The sequence below is a fragment of the Peromyscus maniculatus genome, chromosome 8, assembly GCF_049852395.1.
Source record: "Peromyscus maniculatus bairdii isolate BWxNUB_F1_BW_parent chromosome 8, HU_Pman_BW_mat_3.1, whole genome shotgun sequence".
In the NCBI taxonomy this organism is placed as follows: Eukaryota; Metazoa; Chordata; class Mammalia; order Rodentia; family Cricetidae; genus Peromyscus; species Peromyscus maniculatus.
Window position 1 is genome coordinate 61,284,618 of NC_134859.1, and position 25,712 is coordinate 61,310,329.

The 25,712-nt window shown below is 49.9% G+C and overlaps 2 protein-coding genes across 3 annotated transcripts; both read left to right on the top strand.

Annotated features, from left to right (window-relative positions):
* The first annotated feature begins 181 nt into the window (after positions 1-181).
* On the top strand, positions 182-3,469 carry Rilp (Rab interacting lysosomal protein). The gene is made up of 8 exons (XM_006977390.4): positions 182-522; positions 595-688; positions 779-885; positions 975-1,160; positions 1,436-1,581; positions 1,940-2,062; positions 2,638-2,721; positions 3,002-3,469. Exons 1-8 carry the CDS (start codon positions 301-303, stop codon positions 3,144-3,146), a joined length of 1,107 nt encoding a protein of 368 aa, XP_006977452.1. The 5' UTR covers positions 182-300; the 3' UTR covers positions 3,147-3,469.
* Positions 3,470-3,648: 179 nt separating this feature from the next.
* Scarf1 (scavenger receptor class F member 1) lies at positions 3,649-19,679 on the top strand. Of its 2 annotated transcripts, none has more exons than XM_076542899.1 (11): positions 3,649-3,971; positions 4,293-4,351; positions 4,591-4,692; positions 5,461-5,983; positions 12,465-12,683; positions 13,031-13,159; positions 14,059-14,162; positions 14,299-14,416; positions 16,756-16,877; positions 17,009-17,118; positions 18,427-18,766. In XM_076542899.1, the coding sequence occupies exons 1-11, from the start codon at positions 3,772-3,774 to the stop codon at positions 18,706-18,708; spliced, it is 1,968 nt and encodes a 655-aa protein (XP_076399014.1). In that variant the 5' UTR covers positions 3,649-3,771; the 3' UTR covers positions 18,709-18,766. The 2 variants fall into 2 exon arrangements, with proteins under 2 accessions (XP_076399014.1, XP_006977454.2); XM_006977392.4 differs by having other exon boundaries at positions 3,654-3,971; positions 16,972-17,118; positions 18,427-19,679.
* The last annotated feature ends 6,033 nt before the right edge of the window (positions 19,680-25,712 follow it).

Consider the following 25,712-nt stretch of genomic DNA (forward strand, 5'->3'; position numbering starts at 1 on the left):
CTGGTCAGGCGCTATGGGGAGGGCTTGCCTAAAGTGACCACTTACAGCCCTGGTCCTCAGCTCTTGGATACCTGCCTGGAAGCTGGCTGTCGTCCTGTATCCAGTGACCTTGTAGGTGGACCAGAACAGGGCACAAGGGGCCCAGGGCACTCTCCCACCCCAAGGCCCTTTTCTCCATTTGCTCCTCCCTTGTCACTTCTACTCCGCCCCTTAGGGCCCTAAACTTCCTGGGCCGGAACTGTTTGGCTTTTCCTGCCCCAGTTGAGGGTAGGGGCGGCTTTTGGCCTTAGGAGAGGAAACATGGAGTCCAGGAGAGCAGCGCCCGGGCCACCCAGCCAGGGCTCAGCTGTGGGCGCGGGGTCAGCCGCTGAGCTCGTGTACCATCTAGCGGGGGCCCTGGGCACTGAGCTGCAGGAGCTGGCACGCCGGTTCGGGCCCGACGCAGCGGCTGGGCTGGTGCCACTAGTGGTGCGGGCGCTGGAGCTCTTGGAAAAGGCCGCCGTGGGGCCGGCGCCGGACTCGGTGAGTCACCGGCCCCTCCTCTTACCCCTGGCAGCCAGCAGGCCCTAACCCCGAGTCCCCCGGTCCCCCCAGCTGCAGGTGTCCGCGCAGCAGGCTGAACTGGAGCTGCGGCGGCTGCGCGAGGAGAACCAGCGTCTCCGCCGGGAGCTGGGCTCAGGGCCGCAGGGTGAGTGCGGGTCCCGCCGGAGCACAGTGAGCTAGGGGCACCCGGGGCCTTCGCACCCCGAGACCCGTGCTAAGAACACCCCTTCCTTAGAGGAGCGCGCGCTGCTGCGACAGCTCAAGGAAGTGACGGACCGACAGAGGGACGAGCTTCGGGCACACAGCCGAGATCTAATGCGCCGGAGCCAAGAGACCGAGGCGGTGAGGGCCGACCGGAGGCGGGCACGGAGGGGGCGGAGCCGTGGCGCGCTTCGGAGCCCCGCCCACTAGCTCTCTCGCTCCACCCCCAGCTGCAGGAGCAGCTGCAGCGCCTCCTGCTGGTCAACTCGGAGCTGCGGCACAAGCTGGCCGCAGTGCAGACCCAACTCAGGGCAGCGCAGGACCGGGAGAGGGAACGCCAAATAGCTCAGGATGGCTCCAGCCAGCTGGCGGAAGAACAGAGGCTGAAGCCTGAAGCGGCAACCCCAGATGACCGGGTGAGAGCCGGAGCGGAGTCAGCATACATCCCAGAGCTCACAGCATCCAGCGCTTGGGCCAGGCCTGGGTGTGCCGTGCAGTATAGAGAAGGTCTGCAGGAAGTCGGAAGGCAGCAACAGAGTTTTTGTTGCAGCAGTAGTTCACCACCTACTGCAGCAGCAACCTTGTTCCTTAAGGTTTCCTACTAGACACTTCGGCTAACATTACTGTGAGCGCTGGGATTTAGGGGAGGGCTAAGAGAGGCTGCCCTCTGACCATGCCTGACCTTGCACAGGTGGATACCCAGCAGCGGCCAGAGCACCCTCCAGAGGCCGTTCAATGTGGCTTCAGCCGGGAGGAGCTTCAGCAGATCCTTCAGGAGCGGAATGAGCTCAAAGCCAACGTATTCTTGCTCAAGGAGGAATTGGCCTACTTCCAGCGGTGAGGGGCCAGAAGTTAGGAACCCTGTTCCTGAGCCACAGGTCACCCCACCTCATTTTTTTTTTTTTTTTTGAATCATTTATAGAGTCAGTAGTGATATTTGCCAGTGTCCTGCTCAGGCACTGGAAAGAAATAAATTCCATAGTCCCTGCCCTTCTGGAACCTAATTCAAACAGGGCAGCACCAAGGGCCAGCAAGCCGGAGCAGCAGGCCAGAAGTATTCTGAGGAGGGGCCATCTAAGCTCAGTTCAGAGGTGTTAGCAGGTGTTTCCCGGGGAAACAGAGCAGAGCTCAGGTACTCAACTGAAACCTACTGTTGGCATTCCCACTTTCTTCCCCCTTCCACACCCTTCTTTAGAGAGCTGCTCACGGATCACCGGGTCCCTGGGCTTCTCCTTGAAGCCATGAAGGTGGCAGTCAAGAGACAGCGGAAGAAGATCAAGGCCAAGATGTTAGGGACACCAGAGGAAGCAGAGAGCAGGTAAGATCCTGTCTCCATACCCACTGCAGGAACCCTTTGCCTGCTGCAGTTCTACTGTGCCCAGTGACCCAGCCTAGCCATGCCCTGCACCTCATTGACCCTGCTGTCCCCCGTCCATCCTTCCCCCCCCCTCCACCCTTCCCCCCCCCGCCCATCCTTCCCTCCCCCCGTCCATCCTTCCCTCCCCCGTCCATCCTTCCCTCCCCCGTCCATCCTTCCCTCCCCCGTCCATCCTTTCCTCCCCTGTCCATCCTTCCCTCTGGAACCCGCGGCTCCCATTTGCCCTGGCTGCTGTCCGGCCTGCTGAAGAAACTGTTAATGCCACTTCTCCACGTTCATTTCTGTTCCCTTCCTTGGCTGGGTCTCTTTATTAAAGGAAGCTGTGGCTTTCCTGGTGCCCAGGCTAGAAAGTGAAAGCCTCAAGATGTCCTGTGTCTCCTCCGTGTCCCCTCTCCCGCCCTGAGGCCTCTGTAGCCACTCCATTTCCCCCTGACGCTCCTAAAAGTCCTTCAGGAGGCTCCACATGAGCTGGACTCACAGTGTCTGTCCCTTAAGCCCTTTTGTCTTTATCTTAGTGATGATGAGGATGACTCGTGGCTTCTGCTCTCCAATGACAAGGATGATGCTCCTCTAGTTCCTGGATCCAGAATACAGAATTTGTATGTTGGGGGAGGGGAGGGCAGGAGGAGGTGGAGGAGGGGCCTGCCTGGTTCTTCTCCACCCATCTGTTCTGCCCCTCTGCCTTCACATTGCTCTCCCGGATCTGTCTTCCCTCTGCCCCTTTGCCCTAAGTACCTTCAGATCCCTGTGACCATGTGCCATCCTCTTCCCCCCGAAGCCCCTTCCCTTCCCCGTCCATCTCTGCCTTCAGCCTATACCCATGACAGACATTTCTGCCTTCAGCCTGCACCCTGACACCTCTCCTGGTTTTCCTTCCAGCTTTGGCTTATGGTATCGGGGTGAAACTGAGGCCCCTGAAACTGAGACCAGCAACACAGCTCCCAGCAGGCTACAGGAAGGAGAAGAGACCCCACAGCAACCCCACATGGAACCCGTGGGCAGCCTTCCAGCCCCCAACTCCTGACTAGTCCTTCTCTGCTTCCGATGAACATCTTGCTCCGAGGACTTCGGCTATTAAGAGGCTTAACTTTGAGTTCCAGTTGTGTCCAGATGTGTGACCTCAAACAAGGACGAGGCTCCCCTCTATACCTAGCCTGCACTAGGCATGATGGGATTGCAGCCTCTCTCCCTTTCTTGATATCTTTGTCCCACACTTCAGAGCCAGAGGTAACAGTGTCTCTGAGCTCCACTTTGCCCATTGAGAGACAGAGGGCTGCCTGCCTCCCTCCCTGAGGCTTATGCAGGTGATCAGTGCAATAAAGCTTTTACCCATAATACCCCTAAAAATGCTCCCTGTCTGTCTGTCGGTGGTCTGTTACCTCCCAGCCCAGCCAGGAACAGGGGCATGGTGATGTTTCATGAAAGGTCTCCGTGGAGCCTCTTTGAGGATGAGGAACGTCTCTTTATTTCGGGAGTATGGCTCCCACCCTCACCCCAGCACTCTGCCTGTCTCCAATACTTAGGGAACCCGCGGCCTCGATCTTTTGGCCTCCTCTAGGCTAAGGCCACTCAGGCTCCACCATCAGCTTTCATTCTGAGTGTTCAGCTGCCGGCCTTCTCAGGGAGGTACCTCATAGCAGCCCGCCCCTATGCTGGCTTCCTCAGGAAAAGCCTTGGGAGGAAGCCGGGAGGGGGTTGGGCGCTGTGGGGACCAGATCAAACCGGACCCTCCTACTGCACTGGTCGCCATGGGACTAGGGTTGGTAGTCCCACTGCTGCTGCTCTGGACTCAGGGGACACAGGGATCCACACTAGACCCAGCCGGTCAGCACGTCTGTAGAGGCGACAGGTGGGTCTTGTGGGAGTCTGACCGGTAGAGATGGTGGCTGACTAGGGTTGAGTCATCTCGGAAAATAAAGAGGCGAGTGAGAGGTCATGGGCCTGAAGGAAGGGGCTCCGAGGGGCAGCCTGGCAGGCAATAACTGGCCAGGGCAGACGGTGGGGAGGTCAGGGAAGGAGAAAAGAGGGGGTTGGGAACATGGATACTATGACTATGGTCTGTGACATCAGGGCTAGATATCCTAAGTGGGGCTGGAGAAGACCCCCACACCGCAGCCAGCATTTGTGACCCACGCTATGGGGACCCTGATGTCCCCTTTCTGCCCTGCAGCCCCTCCGAGCTCCAGTGCTGTCCAGGCTGGAGGCAGAAAGATCGGGAATGCACCATCCGTGAGTAGCCAGGACAGTCCCCTAGCCAAAGAAAGGAAGGATATGACCCAGTAAACCCTTCTTCCTACACTAGCTCCCCTCCTGAGCCCTGGACGCGGTGTCCACCCTGTGACACATGCCCCTCTCCCGCACGAAGAGGAGGGCTTTGAAGGGAGCAGAGCCCCAGGAGTGGGGGGGAGAGGAGGGCTGCCCCTTGTTTGTGCCCCAGTCCTTTCCAGCCTGGGTGGGGTGTTTTTCAGCCATCTGTGAGGGGCCCGATGCCTGCAGGAAAGACGAGGTGTGCGTGAAGCCAGGTCTCTGCCGATGTAAACCTGGATTCTTCGGAGCCCAATGCAGCTCCCGTGAGTTTCGAGGGCCGGGTGAAGTTGTTAGGCAGAAGCGAGTGAGGGCCAGGAAGTGGGCAACGCAAACAGAGATGTAAACGTAGAGGTGTAAGGTCAAAATCCCCCAAAGGTCGCGGAGGAAACAGGTTCAGAAATGGGCAGGCGTCAGAGGAGATGCCCTGGGTGGCCTGGTTTTACCCACCGCCGTAAGACCCCGTTTATCGGTACCCTTTGCTTCTAACTTCTCAGTAAGAAGAAATACAGAGGTGGTGGGGGGTCATAGGTCTACGATCCCTGCTGACTACACCCCATACTTGAGTGGAGGGTAGCCGGAGCCGGGACTAGGCTCCCGAGAAGGGGTGAGTAGTAGGTACCACGAATCCCTGGGTTGAAAGGGGACACATGGACTTTCCTGCCATCCTGGTGGGCATCTTCTACCTGAAATCCAGGTGTCAGTGACGACCAAGGGTAGGGGGACACCTCGGCAGGGAGGGGGAAGGGACATGAATGAAATCCCATCCACCTGTGAGTCTGGACACATCCCTGTCAAACTCAAGATCTGTGTTCTGGAATGTGAAATAGACGTTAAAAGCCAAGGCTGAGTTTTATCATCTGAATCTGGGGCCGGAAATGAGCTGAGTCCCAGGAGAAGAGACTGCCAGGTGTTCCCAGGGTCTGTCCTTGGCTCTTGAAGAGCAGGCCCTTGTCCTTTTCCTTGAGGAAGGGGAAGGGCGAGGACCTGTGCCCAGGCTTAAACCCACTTATCTCCCATTGCTAACCTCACAGGCTGCCCAGGCCAGTACTGGGGCCCTGACTGCCGGGAGACCTGCCCTTGCCATCCCAATGGCCAGTGTGAGCCGTACACTGGTGTGTGCCAATGCAAGCCTAACTACTGGGGTGGTCGCTGTGAATTCCCCTGCAACTGCGGCCCCCACGGACGGTGCGACCCAAAGACAGGCGCGTGCCACTGCGATGCCGGCTGGTGGTCGTCCGCATGTAACCGTCCTTGCCAATGCAACCCAGTAGCGCGCTGTAACCAGGACAACGGAGCCTGCCTGTGCCCGCCTGGCTGGTGGGGCCGCCGCTGCAGCTTCAAGTGCAGATGTCACAACTCGCCCTGTAATCAGGACTCTGGCTACTGCAGCTGCCTGCAGGGCTGGTGGGGTCCTGAGTGTAACCAGAGGTGCCAGTGTGTGCGAGGCCAGTGCAGCGTTACTTCCGGCCACTGCTCCTGCCCTCCTGGCTTCCACGGAGCCCGCTGTGAGCTGCCCTGCAGCCCTGGCCGCTACGGAGAACAGTGCAGAGAAAGGTGAGGGGGGCAGGGAGCTGCAGGCAGGGGGGGGCAAGAAAGAAGACAGGTGTGTGGAGGGGAGTCTCTCAGGCGATCTCCAAAATGCATATAAGGCAGGAGTGAAAGAAAAAAAAAAAAAACCCAATGTATCTACGTCTACCCATGCCTACTTCTCTCAGCCCCATTAATGTTAAAAAGTAGAAGCCAGGTGGTGGTGGCGCACACCTTTAATCCCAGCACTCAGGAGGCAGAGGCAGGAGGATCTCTGTGAGTTGGTGGCCAGCCTGATCTACAGAGCAAGTTCTAGGACAGCCAGGGCTACACAGAGAAACCCTGCCTCAAAAACAAAACAACAACAACAAAGTGAAAACCACTGGGCTGGAGAGACGGCTCTTGCAGAGGACCTGAGTGTTGGTCTCAGCACCTACCTCTGTTGCCCTCCACTGGCCGATAACTGCACTCATGTGCACATACCTCCACATAGATACTCAAGCATACAGAGCAGTGGTTCTCAACCTCGCTGATACTGCGATCCTTTAATGCAGTTCCTCATGTTGGAGTGACCCCCCCACACCATAAAATTGTTTTCATTGCTACTTCATAACTGTAATTTTTCTACTGTTACGAATTGTAATGTAAATATCTGATAGGCAGGATATCTGCTATGTGACCCCTGTGAAAGGGTTGTTGAACCCCTAAGGGGGTCATGATCACAGGTTGAGAACTGCTGATACAGTATATATATATATATATATATATATATATATATATATATATATATATATATATATATATATTGTATATTGTACTTTATATTTCATATTTATATATTGCTGAGCATAGTAGTGCATATCTTTAATCCCAGCTCTGGTGAGCAGAGACAGGCAGATCTCTGAGTTTGAGGCTAGCCTGGTTCACATAGTTCCAGACCAGCCAGAACTACATAGTAAGAGCCTGTCTCTGTAGCCATAAGTTTCTCTGGTCCCACCCCACCCCATCCCACAGACGCTTATAAAATAATCACTCAGAGGCTTAATATTAATTGCAAATTATGTAGCCTATGGCTCAGGCTTCTTACTAGCTAGCTCTTACAACTTAACTCAACCGATAACTGTTAATCTGTGTATCACCACGTGTTCCTGGCTTTACCTGCGTCCCAGTACAGGTTGCTCCTTGGACTGCGGCTGGCGTCTGCCCTTCCTCCCCTTTCTCCTCTCACTAGCTCTCTTGGATTTTCCCTCCTGGCTCCATCCTGCCCTGCCATAGGCCAATGCAGCTTTATGTATTAGCCAATGGGAGTAACACATATTCACAGCATACAGAAAGACATTCCACAGCATGTCTCAAAAATAAAATCTATCTATATCTATATTTATCTATCTCTATAATCCCTACAGTCAGGAGAGTGAGGTGAGAGGATTCCCTGTGAGGCTGCAAGTTCCTAGCCTTGTTTACATAGCAAGTTCAAGCCAGCCAGCATGACATAAGTGAGACTCTCCAAAAAGAAAAACAAACAAAAATTACTGCCCAGCCTGTTATGTTGGGGTAGGCCTATAATCCCAGCACTTGGAAGGCAGAAGCATAGGGGTCTCATATTTGACATCAGCCTGGGCTGCACACTGAAGCAGCAAGACTAGGTAGGATCAGTAGTAACAGTCTAGAGGCAGGAGGATCCATTTAATACCATCTTTAACAACATAGCAAGTCTGAGGCTAGCCTGGGCTACATGAAGACCCTGTCTCAATGATTCCCCTCCCCACAAAGTAGCAACAAACTACATATATTTTTTAATTAATTAATTTATTTATGTATTTATTTTTCTGCTATCAGCTTGATACAGTATAATTTCTAATCCTAATAGTGATAGTGAAATGTTTCATTGAGGCTTGCCCAGTAATTGAGTAAAACCCAAACTTATTATAAGCCACAGTCATCCTAGGGTCCCCCCTGCTATGTAGCTTCCCCGGTTCTGTTGGTTGCAGTCTGATTGTTCTTTGCTTTATATCTAGTATCCACTTATGAGTGAGTACATACCATGTTTGTCCTTCTGGGTTTGTGTTACCTCACTCAGGATGATATTTTCTAATTCCATCCATTTGCCTGCAAATTTCATGCTGTCATTGTTTTTCTCTGCTGAGTAGTACTCCATTGTGTATATGTACCACATTTTCTTAATCCATTCTTCAGTTGACGGGCATCTAGGTTGTTTCCAGATTCTGGCTATTACAAATAGTGCTGCTGTGAACATAGTTGAGCTTGTATCTTTGTGGTATGATTGAGCATTCCTTGGGTATATGCCCAAGAGTGGGATGGCTGGGTCTTGAGGTAGTTCGATTCCCAATTTTCTGAGAAATCACCATACTGATTTCCACAGTGGTTGTACAAGTTTGCATTCCCACCAACAGTGGAGGAGTGTTCCCTTTGCTCCACATCCTCTCCAACATTGACTGTCATTAGTGTTTTTGATCTTAGCCATTCTGACAGGTGTAAGGTGGTGTATCAGAGTCGTTTTGATTTGCATTTCTCTGATGATTAAGGATGTTGAGCATTTCTTTAAATGTCTTTCAGCCATTTGAGATTCTTCTTTTGAGAATTCTCTGTTTAGCTCTTTAGCCCATTTTTTAATTGGATTGTTCAGTATTTTGATATCTAGTTTCTTGAGTTCTTTATATACTTTGGAGATCAGTCCTTTGTCAGATGTGGGGTTGGTTAAGATCTTTTCCCATTCTGTAGGCTGTCTTTTTGTCTTATTGACCATGTCTTTTGCTCTACAAAAGCTTCTCAGTTTCAAGAGGTCCCATTTATTAATTGTTGTGCTCAGTGTCTGTGCTGCTGGTGTTATATTTAGGAAATGGTCTCCGGTGCCAATGCGTTCAAGAGTACTTCCTACTTTCTCTTCTATTAAGTTTAGTGTAACTGGATTTATGTTGAGGTCTTTGATCCACTTGGACATGAGTTTTGTGCATGGCGACCGATATGGATCTATTTGTAATCTTTTACATGTTGACATCCAGTTATGCCAGCACCATTTGATGTCAGCCTGGGCTGCACACTGAGGTAGCAAGATTATGTAGGATCAGTAGTAACAGTCTAGAGGCAGGAGGATCCCTTTAATATCATCGTTAACAACATAGCAAGTCTGAGGCTAGCCTGGGCTACATGAAGACCCTGTCTCAATGATTCTCCTCCCCACAAAGTAGCAACAAACTATATTTAGAAGAAAAAAAAAAGGAATGGGTTCAGGGATACAGATCAGTAGTAGAGAGCTGGCCTGACATTCACTAACCCTAGGTTCAATCCCATCACCAGAAAGTCAGGGAGGAAAATGTAGAGCAAGACATTATATCCCATAATACCTGCTGTATTTGAAACAATGAGTCAAAATGTAACCAGACAACATAAAACTCAGGCTTTACTATGAAAAAATAAGAATTACTATAGCCTTTTTTGTTTGTTTGTTTTCTTCTCTTTTTCTCCTTTCTGTCTTTGGCTTGGTTTGGTGTGGTATGGGTTCCAGTCTCATGTAGATCAGGCTGGCCTCAAACCCCTGACGCTCCTTGTGTGGGTTCCAATCTCATGTAGACCAGGCTGGCCTCAAACCCCTGACGCTCCTTGCCTCTACCTCCCAAGTGCTGGGATTACAGGCATGCACCCTCCTAGCTGCCCCCCCCCCTTTTTGATGTTTTTGAGGCAGGGTCTCATTCCATAGCCCAGATAGACCTGCTTCCTGAGCACTGGGGTTCAGGTCCTGGCCACCTCTCCCAGCTGTAGTGTTTTTTGTTTTTTTGTTTTTTTTTCTGAGTGCTAATCAGAATCAGTCAAACTGAATTTTTTTAACAACAGGGACTTTTTATGTAACTCAGGCTGGTGTTGGCTTTGCAGATGTCTTCCTGATTCTGCCTCTGAGTGCTGGGATTATGAGCAGAAGGCACCACACCCAGCTCAGCTAAACTGATTTTATGGTCACCTCTTCTCCCTGATAATGAATCCCAGGTGATTAAATATCTGGAGAGAAGAATCAAATTCCTACTAGCAGAATGGAAAATTAAGATGAGTTAATCCTAAAACTATCGTGATGAAATAGTTTCTATTTGCTCTTTCTTTCTATCTATCTATCTATCATCTATCATCTATCTATTATCTATTTTGGTTTTTCAAGACAGGGGTTTCTCTGTGTAGCCTTGGCTGTCCTGGAACTTGCTCTGTAGACCAGGCTGGACTCAAACTCAGAGATCCTCCTGTCTCTGTCTCCTGAGTGCTGGGATTAAAGGTGTGTGCCACCACCACCTGGTCCATTAATTAATTAATTAATTAGTTTGTTTGTTTAGGTGTTTTGAGACCGGGTTTCTCTGTGTAGCTTTGGAGCCTGTCCTAGAACTCGCTCTGTAGAATCTGGCCTTGAACTCACAGAGATCCTCCTGGCTCTGCCTCCCAAGTGCTGGGATTAAAGGCATGCGCTACCACTGCCCAGCTATTTATTTTTAATAAAAAAAAAAAAAAAAAATCGCCGGGCGGTGGTGGCGCACGCCTTTAATCCCAGCACTCGGGAGGCAGAGCCAGGCGGATCTTTGTGAGTTCGAGGCCAGCCTGGTCTACAGAGCGAGATCCAGGAAAGGCGCAAAGCTACACAGAGAAACCCTGTCTTGAAAAATCCAAAAAAAAAAAAAAAAAAAAAAAAATCTTTATTTTTATTTATTGCATGTGGGTGTTTTACCAACACGTTTGTCTATACACCAGTGCTTGCAGAGGCTAGAAGGCACCCCAGGTCCCCTAGAATTGGAGTTACATCCAGTTGTAAGTCACCATGTGGGTACTAGGAACTGAACCCTATTCCTCTACAACAGTGGTTCTCAACAGTGGTTCCTAATGCTGCGACCCTTTAATACAGTTCCTCATGTTGTGCTGACCTCCAACCATAAAATTATTTTGTTGCTACTGCATAACTGTAATTTTGCTACTGTTATGAATTGTAATGTAAATATCTGATATGTAGGCTATCTGATATGCGATCCCTGTGAAATCGTCATTCAAAGGTGTCGATACTCACAGGCTGAGAGCCACTACTTACAATTGTTCTTAACTGTGAGCCATCTCTCTGGCGCCTATGTATTTTTGTGTTTGGTTTTGGTTTTGAGACTGGGTTTCTTGGTGTAACAGCCTTGGCTGGCCTGGAATGGGCACATGGTTGGCCTCAAATTCACAGAGGTCTGCCTACCTGAAGACATACACCACCACACCCAGCTGCCTATGTATTTCTTTCTGAGAGAAGGCCTAATTATATAGATCATATTATACTATTTAGTACAAGAAGTTCATTATAAGTACATTCTTATATATAAACTCACAGAGATCTTGCCTGCTTCTGCCTCTGCCCTGCTACCTGATTTTCCTGGTGCTGGGATTAAAGGTGTGTGCCACTATAGCCAGCATTATTTATCTTTTGAAATGACAGAGTCTTAGGGGCTGGAGAGATGGCTCAGCACTTCAGAGCACTGGCTGTTCTTGCAAAGGACCAGGGTTTGATTCTCAGCATCCACATGATGACTTCAAATCATCTGTAACTCCAGTTTCAGAGGATCTGAAGCCCTCTTCAGGCCTCCGTGGTCACCAGGAATGCAAGTGGTGTGCAGACATACATGTGGGCAAAAATACCCATACACATTAAGAAAAAAAAAGACAGGGTTTCTACTGGCCACCAGGGCTGTACCATGTGTGTGTTCAGGAAGAATGAGTCACTGGTCGGTAGTGGTGCATGCCTTTAATTCCTGCACGCGGGAGGCAGAGGCAGGCGGATCTCTGTGAGTTTGAGGCCAGCCTGGGCTACAAAGTGAGTTCCAGGACAGGCTCCAAAGCTACACAGAGAAACCCTGTCTCAAAAAACAAACAAACAAACAAACAAAAAAGAACAAAAAAAAAAGAAGAAGAATGAGTCTGTAGACTTTTCTGTTATAGTTAAACTAATATACCTTTAAAATAAAAAAGAAAAAAGAAAAAAGGACAAGGTGTCTATGTGTTGCCCAGGCCAGTCTCAAATTCCTGTGCTCAAGTGATTGTCCTCTCACAGCCTCCTAAGCAGTTCCTCATGTGGCATGTGTCCCTGTCCCCAGCCTCTCTGTCCTAGCCTCAGAGATTGTGTGGTATGGGAAACAGGACAGAGAGAGGGGAGGAAGAGAGATGAGTGAGAGGGAGGTAGAGGGGGCGTGGTAACTTGACTGCCGGGGCTGGGCGGGTAGCCTCTGGCATCCCTTGTGAACCCAGGGAAGGGTGAGTCACAGAACAGGGGTCTCAGGAGTGAGGCGGAGGCCTGTGAGCCCTCGGAGATGATCCATCTGACCTTTCCAACGTACAAGACAGGTGCGGCTTCAGCTTGACTCATCCATCTGGGACCTGGATGTTCTCCAGTGTCTCGAGGCCTGAGTGGGCAGTGGGAACTTGACAGGTTGGAAGGTATGGCCCCCAGTCTGCCCCCACTGAGCCCATGAACCCTCTGTCTTGCCAGCTGTGGCCACTGCAAGCCGAATGCCACGTGTTCTCCAGTCACGGGCAATTGTGAGTCGTGCAAGCCGGGCTGGAACGGGACACAGTGCAAGCAGCCGTGCCCTCCCGGCACCTTTGGTGAGAGGTGCCAGGAGCAGTGCCCGCGCTGCTCGCTTGGAGAGCCCTGTGATGCAGAGACCGGGTACTGCCGGCGCTGTGACCCTGGTTGGCTAGGGCACAGGTGAGGGGTTACCTTCCTCGGGATACATTTGTCTCCTAGACCCTTCCTCTCAGCTGCTTTTTCTGGGAGAGTGGTGTTCACAGTCACACAACGCAGGGACAGCCTCCGGCCCTGCTGAGGTGCAGAGAGGGTTCGGAGGGGCTCTGGGAAGGGTATACATCTAGCTGCCTCCCCCTCCATCCTTTCCTTTTCCCTTCAGGGACCTGGAAATTGTCACCCACTTGGGTTTGGCTCCAGCTTCAGGCCGTGTATACTAGAGCTTTGCTGCAGGGGAATGACCTTTTGGGGAGTTGTAGGGCCTTTCTGCCCTCCCAGTGCTGAGTTTTGCTTCCCTTTTGTGGCCCCAGATGTGAGAACCGGTGTCCCCTGGGTTCCTTCGGGGAGGGCTGCAGCTCTGTGTGCCCGGACTGTGTTCAGGGGACCTGCGATGCGGTGACAGGGGAGTGTGTCTGCAGTGCTGGCTACTGGGGGACCAGGTAAGGACAAGGCCTTGGGGATAGGGAATTATGGGAGATGAGGTCAGGCCTCTGTGTAAGGTTTCCTAAACATCCCTCACTGAGCCTCTCTGCTTCCCAGAAACCCTCTCTCCAACCCTAAGACGTTAATTCTCCTGTGTGGGGTGGCGCCTTCTGAAGAAAGTCAGAGGTTAATCTAAAAAGACTAAGAAGTAAATGAGACTTTTGTTTGTTTGTTTTGTTTTAAAGGAAAATAGTAGGTCGGGTGGTGGTGGTGTACTCCTTTAATCCCAGCACTCAGGAGGCAGAGCCAGGTGGATCTCTGTGAGTTTGAGGCCAGCCGAGTGAGATCCAGGACAGGCACCAAAACTACACAAAGAAACCCTGCCTCAAAAAACCAAAAAAAAAAAAAAAAAAAAAAAAAAAAAAAAAAAAGAAAGAAAGAAAAGAAAACAATAAAAAGAATTTTTAAAGGGAAGAAAAAATCAGGGAAAAAGGGGGTGGAGGCTCACTATTCAGATGAAGACTTTACTTGGGGGTCGGACCCGGACCCCATGTTGTTCCTCTTGTACTTTGGGTGTCAAGCAGCCAGCATCTCCAGTCAGGTGTCCATCTAAAGGACCACACACAGCGTCAAGTGAGAAGACTAGTTTTATAGAGGAAGGACGGAAGTCCAGGGCATTAGGGGCGGGACAGGTCCTGATGCACGGTGCCTTGCTTCTCCACATTAAGACTGAGGGATGAGGGTCGTCAGAGGTGGGTCCTACCCAAAGTCTCTCCACACTGTGACTCTCCACACTGCAGGGCCACTTAGCATGTGACTTAGAAGTCAGAGGGGTCGTCCTGGCAGGGGCCAGGGGAGGTACCCAGAGATCTACCCTGCCTGTGGTACCCTCAGCCTGCCTTTCTGATTACCCTAGCTGCAATAGTTCCTGCCCATCTGGCTTCCATGGAAACAACTGCTCTATCCCCTGCCAATGTCCAGAGGGGCTCTGCCACCCTGTGTCTGGGGCTTGCCAGTTGGGTAAGTGGAGAGAAGATGGGGGAGCATTTGGTCCTTCCCACGGTCTTCAGGAGTCTCCTCTGGGGGAAGGTTGGACCCACTTCAGAGACAGGATCCTTGAGGGCACTGAATATGTAACCATCTCCCGTGTCCCTAGGCCGTCATGGTAAAAACGCCCTCATTGCGGGCATCCTGGTACCTCTGCTGCTCCTCCTCCTGGGTATCATCGGCTGTGTCTACTGCTACTCAGCTAACCGACTGGACCCCAAGGACAGGTAAACACTGGCCGTTCTGTGTGTTCTTTTTGGGGTGGGGAAGGCCTGAACTTGTCACACTTCAGGTAGCAATCATTAGTACAGATTGAAGCCTGGAACCGCTTGTGTCCCTTAGAAACCTTTGACAAGGAAGTGTCTGAGTCACATGGACATGAGCAGGGGTTACTGAGTGGCTGGGGACTCAAAGTCGGACCCGCAACGGAAGGCTGAGCTTGTGACATCGTGACAAGGGTCGGGGCATAAGAGAATCCACTCAGTTCAGAAGCGAAGGGAAGAGATCAGATCTCAAAACATCAGGAAAGCCTGACAGTGGTGGTACATGCCTTTAGTCTCAACACTTGGGAGGCAGAGGCAGGTGGATCTCTGTGAGTTCGAGGCCAGCCTGGTCTATAGAGCAAGTTCCCAGGACAGCCAGGACTGCACAGAGAAACCCTGTCTCAAAAAAAAAAGAGAGAGAGAGAGAGAGAAGAGAAAAAGTCTGAGCTGTGGTTTTGCGGAGACCACAGCCTGAGGGGTGGATTATTCAGGCCCCGGGAGGCCCCGGCCGGGAGATGTGTTCATCTGTTGCGTTGTCCTTCCTCTCTCTTGGCCCCGTGGACACTCACCACATCATGGGAGTTTGGAATAGGGAACGCAGTGGTGAGAGGATCATTTTCCTCAGTTTACTAAGCCACTGAGACTCGTGGTATCTCAGCTGCCCGTGGCTCACAGGGAGGCCCTGCCTGGCTCACTGCTCTCTGTCCAGTGCTCTCCCTCCTCCATCATGCTAGCAATCATAGCCAGGGCTTGCACATGCTGAGCCGGAGCTCTGCTGCTGAGCTACACCTTAGCCTTGTTTGCTTGCTTGTATTTGAGAAAATACTTCACTGTGTAGCTCAGGCTATCGTGAACTGGATATCCTCATCCTCGGCCACCTGAGTGCTAGGATTCAGGGAATGTGCCACCATACGAGACCCTAATCTTTGATTTTATCCTCGGTGCTGTGGGGCATTCATTGGTGGGCATATAGCCTGAGGGTAGAGAAGCAGCCCATCCCCCACCCCCAGAAGAAGATGAGGACTTTTTTTTTTTTTTTTTTTTGGTTTTTGAGACAGGGTTTCTCTGTGTAGCTTTGCGCCTTTCCTGGAACTCACTCTGTAGCCCAGGCTGACCTCGAACTCACAGAGATCCGCCTGGCTCTGCCTCCCAAGTGTTGAGACTAAAGGCGTGCGCCACCGTGTCAGGCTTTCCTGATGTTTTGAGATCTGATCTCTTCCCTTTGCTTCTGAACTGAGTGGATTCTCTTATGCCCCGACCCTTGTCTCGATGTCACAAGATCAGCCTTCCGTGCCACCGCTGCCCGGCTGAAGATGAGGACTTGTCCAAAAGCTGTCAGAGAAATTTGACAAGCTGTCACTCCAGTTTGGGGGGCGGGGGAGTAAAGTGGAAACAAAGGTCAGTTCCTGGGACTCAGCTAGGATGGTAAGTCACAAAAAGCTACATTCTTGAGAAACCACGGCAGGTACCTAGTACTGCCAATGGTCTGTCAGATTTACCACGGAGGCCAAGGAAAGTGCAATCAGAGCCAACATGTTTAGTGCCTGGCTCTGGAGCAGTGGTTCTCAGCCTTCCTAATGCTGTGGCCCTTTAATACAGTTCCCCATGTTGTGGTGACCCCCGACCATAAAATTATTTTTGTTGCTACTTCATAACTGTAATTTCACTACTGTTATGAATTGTAATATCAGTATTTTGGTAGATAGAAGTTTGTTTAAGGGGTTGCGACCCATGGGTTAGAACAACTGTTCCAGAGCCATGTTGCCTTCTGTGATTTAGATTTTGGGCTCCATTGTAACGAATCTTCCTTTGTCCCACCCACCAGTTTCCAAATAATGACACAGAGACTTCTTATTAATTATGAAAGCTCGATCTGTAGATCGACTTGTTCCTAATTAGCCCCTATAACTTAAATGAACTCATTTATATTAATGATGTATATTCTACATTCTGCCTTGTGGCTGTTACCCTCCTCCGGCACATCCTGCTTGCTCTGCATCTCCTAGTGTCTCTGCCTTTCTTCTTCCCAGAGTCCTCTCTGTCCCCGGAAGTCCCACCTAACCTCTTTCTGCCTAGCTATTGACCATTCAGCCCTTTATTAAAACAACCAGAAGACACCTTGGCAAAGACACATGCCTTCACAGTGTAAACAAACATTCTGCAGCACTCCATAGTTTGGGTTTTATTCTATCATCAATGCAGGGCCACTGAAGTGGATGTAGTCACCTGTCACACCCTGTCAGTCTGGCCCGGGCCCCCTTAGGTCCTGTACATTGATCACCCTCCCTCTGCCATCCTCTCAGGCCAGAGAGAACTGGAGCTCCCTTGTTCAGAATGAAGCAGCAGGTGTGGGGGGCCCTCACCAGCCTGGGCTCCGCGCTGTCCTGTGGCTCTCTCAGTAACTACAAGCTACCCTGGGTGACAGGTAAGTGGGCACTGGGGGTCAGGGTCAGGGGTCTAGGGCCTAGAAGGGGCAAGGCTTCCCATGCGGCCGCAGACCTGACCTGGAGCCTCTACAGTTTCTCACCACGACCCGGAAGTCCCCTTCAACCACAGCTTCATCGAGCCGCCCTCTGCCGGCTGGGCCTCTGATGACTCCTTCTCCTCTGATCCTGACTCCGGAGAAGAAGACGAAGGTCACGCCAACTTCATGCCGCCTCGAGAAGGTAGTGCCAGCAGCCCCTCCCCCACCCCAGCAACACCCCCCCCCCCGTTCCAGCAGCCCCCCACCCCCACAACCTGGCCCATCTCGGACCATCCCGGAGCTGTCTGTGCTTCTTAAGTGAATGTGTTTCCTGCTTATTCCATTTGCTGATTCTGGCTCTGAGAACAAATTCAGAACAAAGGAGAGTCCTGTCCTCCCCCAGCCTGTGGTCTGCTGGGCAGTAAAAAGAAAAGTCATGCTGAGCATATGGCGCATGCCTTTAATCCCAGCATTTGGGAGGCAGAGGCAGGTGAGTTCAAGGCCAGCCTGGTCTACATAGTGAATTCCAGGATGGCCAGAGGTATGTAGAGAGGCCCTATCTTTAAAAAAAAAAAAAAAATGTTACCAGACAATAGAGGATAGAATTGTCCTAAAATTCCTTCTGGGGGAAAACATAAGCAATATCTACCCCTTCTTCTAAAATTAAGGTCTCAACAACAAACTGAGGCAAGATGCCACCAAAGCTTATTCTGGGAGCCAACAAATTTATTTGTTTTCCATATAATGAGGGTTTATCTATAGGGTATGAGTGCTCCTCCCTGCAATAGGCCATACCTAGAAAGCCTTTACCCATAGGGATGTGGGCTTACCCAGCCATACTGACGGAGTCCTCCTCTCCTGTGTATTCCCCAGCCTACATAATCTAGCCCCTCCCCAGAGGCCACATGCATTTAACCCATGCATCGGTGTTAAGCTAAAAAACAAACAAACAAAAACAAAAAACCAGGCACATAACAGGTAGTAGGAAGGGCTGGATACTGAGGTGAGGGTCTCTTGACCCTCTCCACCCCTCCATAAGAGGACATAAGCAGCAGGGATAATCCTTTTCCAAGGACACAGCTCAACACTCCAACATGGCAGCTACTTGGCTCAGAGGACAGTCACAATAGTCCTGCTTTAGTGGGACAGGTAAAAAAAGAGGAACCCCGACGCTACCCATGTCTGGGGTAGCCCGGGTTAAGGAACGTGTCTGTTAGTAATAGCTGTAGTGAGTCTAGAAGAATCAGTAGGAATTAGCAAGTGATGAGGAGGCCGTAGTGATGGCATTTTGGAGAAAAGGGACCCTGTGCCGTAGTGGCTCAAAGCAGGGAGGGGTAGAGAGAAGAGAGGGAAGGCCTGCAGCTCACTGCACCAGCCCCTCCCTGCCTCACTCTTCCCTGCCACTTCGTGAGGCCTCTGGGAAGATTCTGGGCTTTTGTGCTCCAGGTAGAACGGATTAGAGCAGCATGCCTAGCCTTACACAAGCTCTTTTTGTCTTCTCCCCTGCCAGAAATGGTCTCTGTGGCCCCAAAAGAGTCGCCAACGGCCAGCCTTCCTGGAGGCCCCTTCCCTGCCCCTGAGGATGCTTCCACACCATTCCCCATCCCTCGCACCTCCAGCCTGGCTCGGGCCAAGAGGCCATCCGTCTCCTTTGCTGAAGGTACTAAGTTTACGTCACAGAATGGCCGAGGCTCTGGGGATCTCTCCAGCCCCATCCGAAAACCCAAGAGACTCTCCAGAGGTGCTCAGTCACGTCCTGAAGGGCAGGAGGCCGAGGAGCTTGCAGGCCTAGAGCAAGCAAATACAGAGGAGGATGCTCCTACTGCCACAAGCCCCAGAGAGGCCACCACTAGTCACCACCAACTCCCACCTAGTAACCAGACAGTGGCCGACTGTGTGGAAACCACCAGCAGCAGCATCCAGGAGGGCTCAGGCTCTGTGGCCACGATCTACATGCTGGCAGGGTCACCCCAGAAACCCGAGGGCTCTGTCTGGTCTGTCATCCGTCGCTTGGGAAACAACCAGAAAGATCAGAAGGCACCCAAGGTCAAGAGTGCCATCGCTAAGCCTTTACGCCGATCTCCGGGTCGGAACCTGGGCAGCCCTGGGCTCTCCCAGAGCTCTGGCTCAGCTCCAGATGCCATGCTCTCTGGAACCATAGAGTATACCAAGGTTAGGCCAGAGGAAGCATCCAGAGGTCCGGGAGATGGTACTGAGAGCTTAGAGACCGTCCAGGAGCCAGTCTCGGAGAACAGCTCCCTGGGACAGGGTTCCCAGAGGCAGGCCAAAGAGAAGGAGCCGGAGGAGCCCCTCTATGAGAATGTTGCACTCAGGTCTGTGCCACCAAAGCACTGAAGACCCCGCATTTGGTGAATGGAAAGACTGGATGGGGATGTGGAGAGGGGAAGCCGCTGAAACTGTTATGGACCAGATCAGGCTTTGTGCCGGAACGGATGCTAAGGCTGCGACAGACGAAGCAGAAACTGTGCCCCGGGAGAGGCAAGGGTTAGAGGCCACCTGGCTGTGGGTCTGGCCCTGGCAGTGTCCCCAGATGGGGCTGGAAGGCCTGGATAGAGACCCTGTGGAATGGGGTGAGCGGAAGGAGGTAGCTGCAGGGCTCTTCCTCTGTTGTCCTGGATTCAGTCCCAAGACTGCTCTTTCCATCACTTCAAAACATCTTTTTTTTTTTTTTTTTTCTGAAATGGAAAACAACCTAAATGTCCGATGATAAAGATTGATTAAACAAGTATTTCTCTTAGAAAATTTATTAATTCATTTATTTGGTGGGAGGGTAGTGCCACAACATTCATGTGGAGGTCAGTGGCCAAGTCCTGGGAGTTAGTTCCTTCCTGTCTGTCACCTTGTGAGTCTGGGGGATGGCACTCAGGTTGCCAGGCCTGTGACCCCAGTGCTTCTAACCATTGAGCCACTTTGCTAGCCATCCCTTTTTGAGACAGGGTCTCTCATTTAGCCCAGGCTGGTCTCAAACTTGTCCTGTGGCTGGGAACGTCCTCGGATTTATGATCCTCTTGCCTCTATCCCCCAAGGGCTGGCCTGTACAACCTTCGTTTTCTGCTTCATAGGGCTTCAGGCATGGTAGGCAAGCGTGCTACCAACTGAACTACACATCAGCCCAATGGAACAAGTATTTCTTAAAACTGGTTTCTGCACAGTGGCTAAATACGTTATTTTAAAATATTTGCTATGTGGCTCTGGAGGGATGGCTCAGTGGTTAAGAGCACTGACTGCTCTCCCAGAGGATGTGGGTTTGATTTCTAGAACCTGGCCTCTGAGGACAGGAGGCATGAAGCAGCTTACAGAACACACATGCAGGCAAAACACACACACATATGAAAAAACAATCAAACATTTTAAAAGCCTGATATATGAAAGTATAAAGTAAGTAACAAGCACAGGCCACAGTATAGTTCCTGCTCTCCCATTACTGTATTTTCAGTTCTGTATTGAGACTAGGCCCAGGGCCTCATTTATACCAAGCATCCGCCCTACTGATATTGGTTAAAATATTAAGGCAACTCCACGTAGTTAAAAGGGAGGTTTATTTTGTGCGGTAACTTACAAGTGAAGGGATAGGTTACAGGGTCTGGGAAAGATGTGGCACAGTCCGGCGGTGTTCTCTGGAGAACTCTGCTCAGTCTACCTCCAGCATCCAGGGTCCAGGAACCAAGAGAGCTCCCCCATCCAGATCCCGGGTCTTCAAGGGTCCTCTCTCATCTCTGTCTTGTAGGCGTGACAGTTACCAAAGTCTCAAAGAGGGTGGTATTTCCAGGTTAAAGCTGGAACGGCTACCCACTACATACTGCCAAACTATATCACTGATCCCAACTTCTCTTTAAATTCTTTTTCTTTTGGATTTTCTTTTAATGCCAGGCAGTGGCAGGGCACACCTTTAATCCCATCTCTTAGAAGGCAGAGCCAGTCAGATCTCTGAGTTCAAGGCTAGCCTGGTCTACAGAGTGAGTTCCAGGACAGCCAGGACTACCTAGAGAAGCCTTGTATCGTAAAACAAAACAAAACAAAAATTAAGATTTATTTTCAGCACTCGGGAGGTAGAGGCAGGAGGATCTCTGTGAGTTCGAGGCCAGTCTGGTCTCTAGAGAGTTCCAGGACAGGCTCCAAAGCTACACAGAGAAACCCTGTCTCAAAAAAAAAAAAAAAAAAAAAAAAAACCAAAATGAAATAAAATAAAATAAAAATTAAGATTTATGTATATGAGTGTTTTGCCTGCATACGTCTGTTCACATGTGTGTGCCTGGTACCCTCAGAAGTCAGAAAAGGGAAGTGGATCCCTTGGAACTGGAGTTACGGACAGCTGTGAGCCACCCTGTGGGTGCTGGGAGTCAAACCCTGTGTCCTCTTCAAGAACAAGTGTTCTTAATCCCTGAGCCAGCTCTCTAGACTATGTGTGTGTGTGTGTGTGTGTGTGTGTGTGTGTGTGTGTGTGTGTGTGTGTGTGTGTGTTCCTGTGCATGTACCCTTTCCAATGCTACTTCAAGGACAGCTATTGGATATGGGTTCTCTCTTGCTACTTTGTGGATTCCAGGGATGGAACTCAGGTCACGAGGCTGTGGGCAGGTGCTTCTACCCACCGGACCACGTGGCCAGCCTCGCTTTCTGTCTCAGGATACATGGTGAAAAGCACCCCTTTTGCTGTCTTACAAATTATGGGTTTTGTTTGTTGGTTGGTTGGTTGGTTTTGTTTTAAAATAGGATCTCACTATGTACCTTGACTGACTGGCCTGGAACTCACAGAAATCCACCTGCTTCTACCTTCTTAGTACCAGCATTAAAAGCATGTGTAACCATACTTAGCTTTATTTTTAGGTGTCAGTGAATATAAAGTTTTCTCATAAAATGTGATGGCACTAAAGAAACAATAACAAATAACAACAACAACAAAACAGATGTGGTGGTCCATGACCCTAACCTCAGCAGCAGGAAATGGGGATAGAATGAGCAGAAGTTCAAGGTTATCCTCAGGCTACATAGCACGTTGGAGCCAGTTAGGTTTGTCTCAAAAACAAAATACATGGAATTCCATTGTGTGAAAATAACACAGATCATAAGCTACCCCTCCTGTCCATGAGCAGTTATTTGTTTGTTGTTGTTGTTGTTTTTTGGTATTTTGTTTTTTCCTTTCTTTTTTCTTATGGTTTTTTGAGACAGGGTTTCTCTGTGTAGCCCTGGCTGTCCTGGAACTCACTCTGTAGACCAGGCTGGCTTTGAACTCAAGAGATGTGCCTGCCTCTGCTTCCTGAGTGCTGGGATTAAAGGTGTGTGTCACCACCACCTGGCTTGGGTAGTTGTTTCTAATTGTTTCAATACAAAATGATACTGTGGAGTTGAGAGTATATTAAAGCACTTGCTTAGGAGTGAGATGCTAAGCACTTGATAAGAACATTAAGAAATGTATATGTTCACTCCAAATGGCCCTCCAAAACACCGTATGGGTTTGTATTCTTACAAATTATGAGAGTACTGGGTGATTGTGGTGACACACACTTTTTTTTTTTTTTTCAAGACAGGGTTTCTCTGTGTAGTTTTGTTGCCTTTCCTGGATCTCGCTCTGTAGACCAGGCTGGCCTGGAACTCACAAAGATCCGCCTGCCTCTGCCTCCCAAGTGCTGGGATTAAAGGCGTGCACCACCACCTCCCGGCCAACACACACCTTTAATGTCAGTACTCAGGAGGCAGAGGCAGGTAGATCTCAGAGTTCAAGTCCAACCTGGTCTACAGAGTGAGTTCCATGACAGACAGAGCTATACAGAGAAACCTTCTCTTGAAAAAACAAAAAACCAACCAACCAACCAACCAAAAACAAACAAACAAACAAACAAACAAACAAACAAAAAAACCTAAAAAAAAAAACGATGAGAGTACTTATTCCCTCACACAAAATCTGACAGGTTAAAAATAGTAGCTCAGTATTTAGAGACAGTCTTACTGTGATAGCCAAGGTTGGCTTGGAACTCTGGATCTTCATGTTTAGACTCTGAAGTGCTGGGATTACAGGCATACATCCCAAGTTAGACTAGCAACAACAAAAAATGTTCTTTATTCATTCAAAAATGATAGGCATGCTGGTGCATACCCATACAGAGGCAGAGGCAGGAGGATTCCATGCCAGCCTGGACTACATAGAAAGATCCTATCTCAGAAAAACAAAACCCAAAGCGGTGGTGGTTGGAGCATTGAGAACAATGTGAGCATCTTTAATTCCAGTGCTGAGAAGGCAGAGACAGGGATCCCTGAGGCTTGCAGACCAGCCAGCTTAGCCTACTTTAGAAGCTCCAGGTTCAATAAGAGACCCTGGTCTACACAGTGGGTCAAAATATAAGGTGGAATGCTATTAAGATGACACCCTATACGGAACTCTGGCCTCCTCCATATGAAGGTGCATACACATGAACATGTACGAGTATGTGTACTCATGCATGCAAACAGAAAAGTACAGAAAAACAAACACAAAACCAAAACTAGTAGCTGGGTGGTGCTGGCTCTTGTCTTTAATCCCAGCACTCCGGAGGCAGAGGCAGGTGGATCTCTGAGTTGAAGACCAGCCTGGTCTATACAATGAGTTCCAGGATAGCCAGGGTTACACAGAGAAAGTCTGTTTCAGAAAAACAAACAACAAAACCAAACCCAAAACCATCATCCCATCATCGGGACTGTGGCTGTAACTCGAAGATGGAGAGCTTGCTTAGCATATGTAAGGGCCTGGGGTTGATACCCAGCACCACCTCCCCCTTTATAGAAAAGTATCTTTTGTGTCCCAGCACTCACATGGCAGCTCACAATCTTCTAAGTGTAGTCCCATGGGATCCCATGCCCTTTCCTGGTGCGCAGACATGCATGCACCATGGTTAGGATCATTTGCTGCTTTTGAGGAGGACTAAGTTTGGTTCCCATCACCTCCTTGGCCACTCAGCCACTTAATTCCAGTTCCAGGTGACCCGATGCCCTCTTCTGGCCTCCTTGGGTAATGCATGCATGTGGTGCACATTAGACAAAACACGGTGAACTTTTTTAAAAAAAAAGAGGTCTTGTTACTATTTGAATTTCTATGTTCATTCTAAGGTTGAGGTTCTTTTCAGACCTTTAAAGTGACTGCATTTTTTCTACATATTATCTGGTTATATTAAATTCTTTTTGTTTTTGAGACAGTCTCATTCTATTGCTCAGGTTGACCTGGAACTCAATACATATCCCGGGCAGCCAGGAACACATGGCAATCCACCTGTTTCATTCTCCCGAGTGTTGGGATTATAAGTGTGAGCCACCAGACATGACTTACAATTTTCTTTTCTTTTCTTTCTTTCTTTCAGGGTCTCAAGCCAGGCAGTATGACTTTATTCTTTTTTTTTTTTTTTTTTCAAGACAGGGCTTCTCTGTGTAGCCCTGGCTGTCCTGGAACTTGCTTTGTAGCCCAGGCTGCCCTCAAACTCACAGAGATCCGCCTGCCTCTATCTCCCAAGTGCTGGGATTGCACTCGTGGACTGCAACTCCTGGCTTACAAATTTGCCAAGAACCCTCCTAGTCTAGCTTCGGCACTCCCAAATTAAAAACAAAAAGTTTCATTCAGATGGACCTGGGCCATCTCAACAGTGACTTCTTTCACGTTTCATTGCTTTGGGAAAGCCACCTAAATCCTCAGTCTTTCATCTGGAATATAAGGATAATGGCTATATCTAGGATGGTTGACACAGAGGATGTCAAAGCACCTAGGAAAAGTCCAGCTATCAATAAAAGGTAATCATCACTGACACTACCATAATCCTCCAGTGGTGCGTGATCTTGTGTCCTAGAACCTGTTACTTTTCCCTTGCTCGTGTTCCATCCCACAAACTTGTCCTGTACAGCAGCTCGAGTTTACTTTAGTATGAAGGGCTAGAAGTACCAATGACTAAGACATTTCTGCCCCCAAGGAGTTTCCAGTGAGAGGAAAATGGGGATACATATTATAAAGCATTACAGACATCAGACAAAAAGAGCTACAGGCAATACAGAGTGTGGCTAGGGAAGGCTTCCCAGAGGAGGTGCTGCCCAAGAAAGGGCCCCTAGTTCTGAGAGAAGAGCAAATGGAGAACCCGAGCAATTCCACGGGATTGGAGCACCCAGGAGCAGGAGGAGGAAAAGGCTGCTGTGTAGAAAGCAGCATGGGTGAGTCAGTTGGGGAACTTGAATTTTATCTAGCCGAACAAATGGTGGAGGCTTTCTGCAGGATCTAGCAAGAGGTCAGGTTTATCAAGGTCAGGTTTACATTCCCCACAATTCCCTGCGAGGCGGCTATGAGATGCAGAGATTGCTGGATGAATAGCTGCGTCCCAGGGACAGAAATGGGCAGATTAGATAAACCGAATGCCTGGCTATACTGATGCAATGGGAGGGAGAGGGGGGAGGGGGAGGGAAGCGGAGACTCACAGTAGATTATCTAACTTTTCTGTTGAAGAGGTAAATTCACAGTGTCTAACTTCATTAGATGTTATTAACCCAGCACTCGGGAGGCAGAGGCCAGCATGGTCTACATAGTGAGTTTCAGGACAGCCAGAACTACATAGTGAGACCCTGCCTCAACACCTCCTCCCCAGAAAAAAAAAATAGATAGTACTATTATTATCTGAGGAAGAAGGGGGGCACAATTTTAAGAAAAACATTTTAGAGATATGTCTGGAGAAAGTCCTCAGGCAGAGGGCTCAGGGAAAGGGCTGAAGGGCTGAGTGTATCTGCAGGTGGCAGGTCCAACTTGGAGCTTGTGGGATTCTGCACAGTGGGTCA

Coding starts and splice junctions, on each gene's coding strand:
- Rilp (XM_006977390.4), top strand. CDS start 301: ATGGAGTCCAGGAGAGCAGCGCCCGGGCCACCCAGCCAGGGCTCAGCT. Junction 523..594: donor TGGGGCCGGCGCCGGACTCG/GTGAGTCACCGG, acceptor CGGTCCCCCCAG/CTGCAGGTGTCCGCGCAGCA. Junction 1,582..1,939: donor GAATTGGCCTACTTCCAGCG/GTGAGGGGCCAG, acceptor ACCCTTCTTTAG/AGAGCTGCTCACGGATCACC.
- Scarf1 (XM_006977392.4), top strand. CDS start 3,772: ATGCTGGCTTCCTCAGGAAAAGCCTTGGGAGGAAGCCGGGAGGGGGTT. Junction 12,684..13,030: donor CCTGGTTGGCTAGGGCACAG/GTGAGGGGTTAC, acceptor TTGTGGCCCCAG/ATGTGAGAACCGGTGTCCCC. Junction 14,417..16,755: donor CGACTGGACCCCAAGGACAG/GTAAACACTGGC, acceptor CCATCCTCTCAG/GCCAGAGAGAACTGGAGCTC.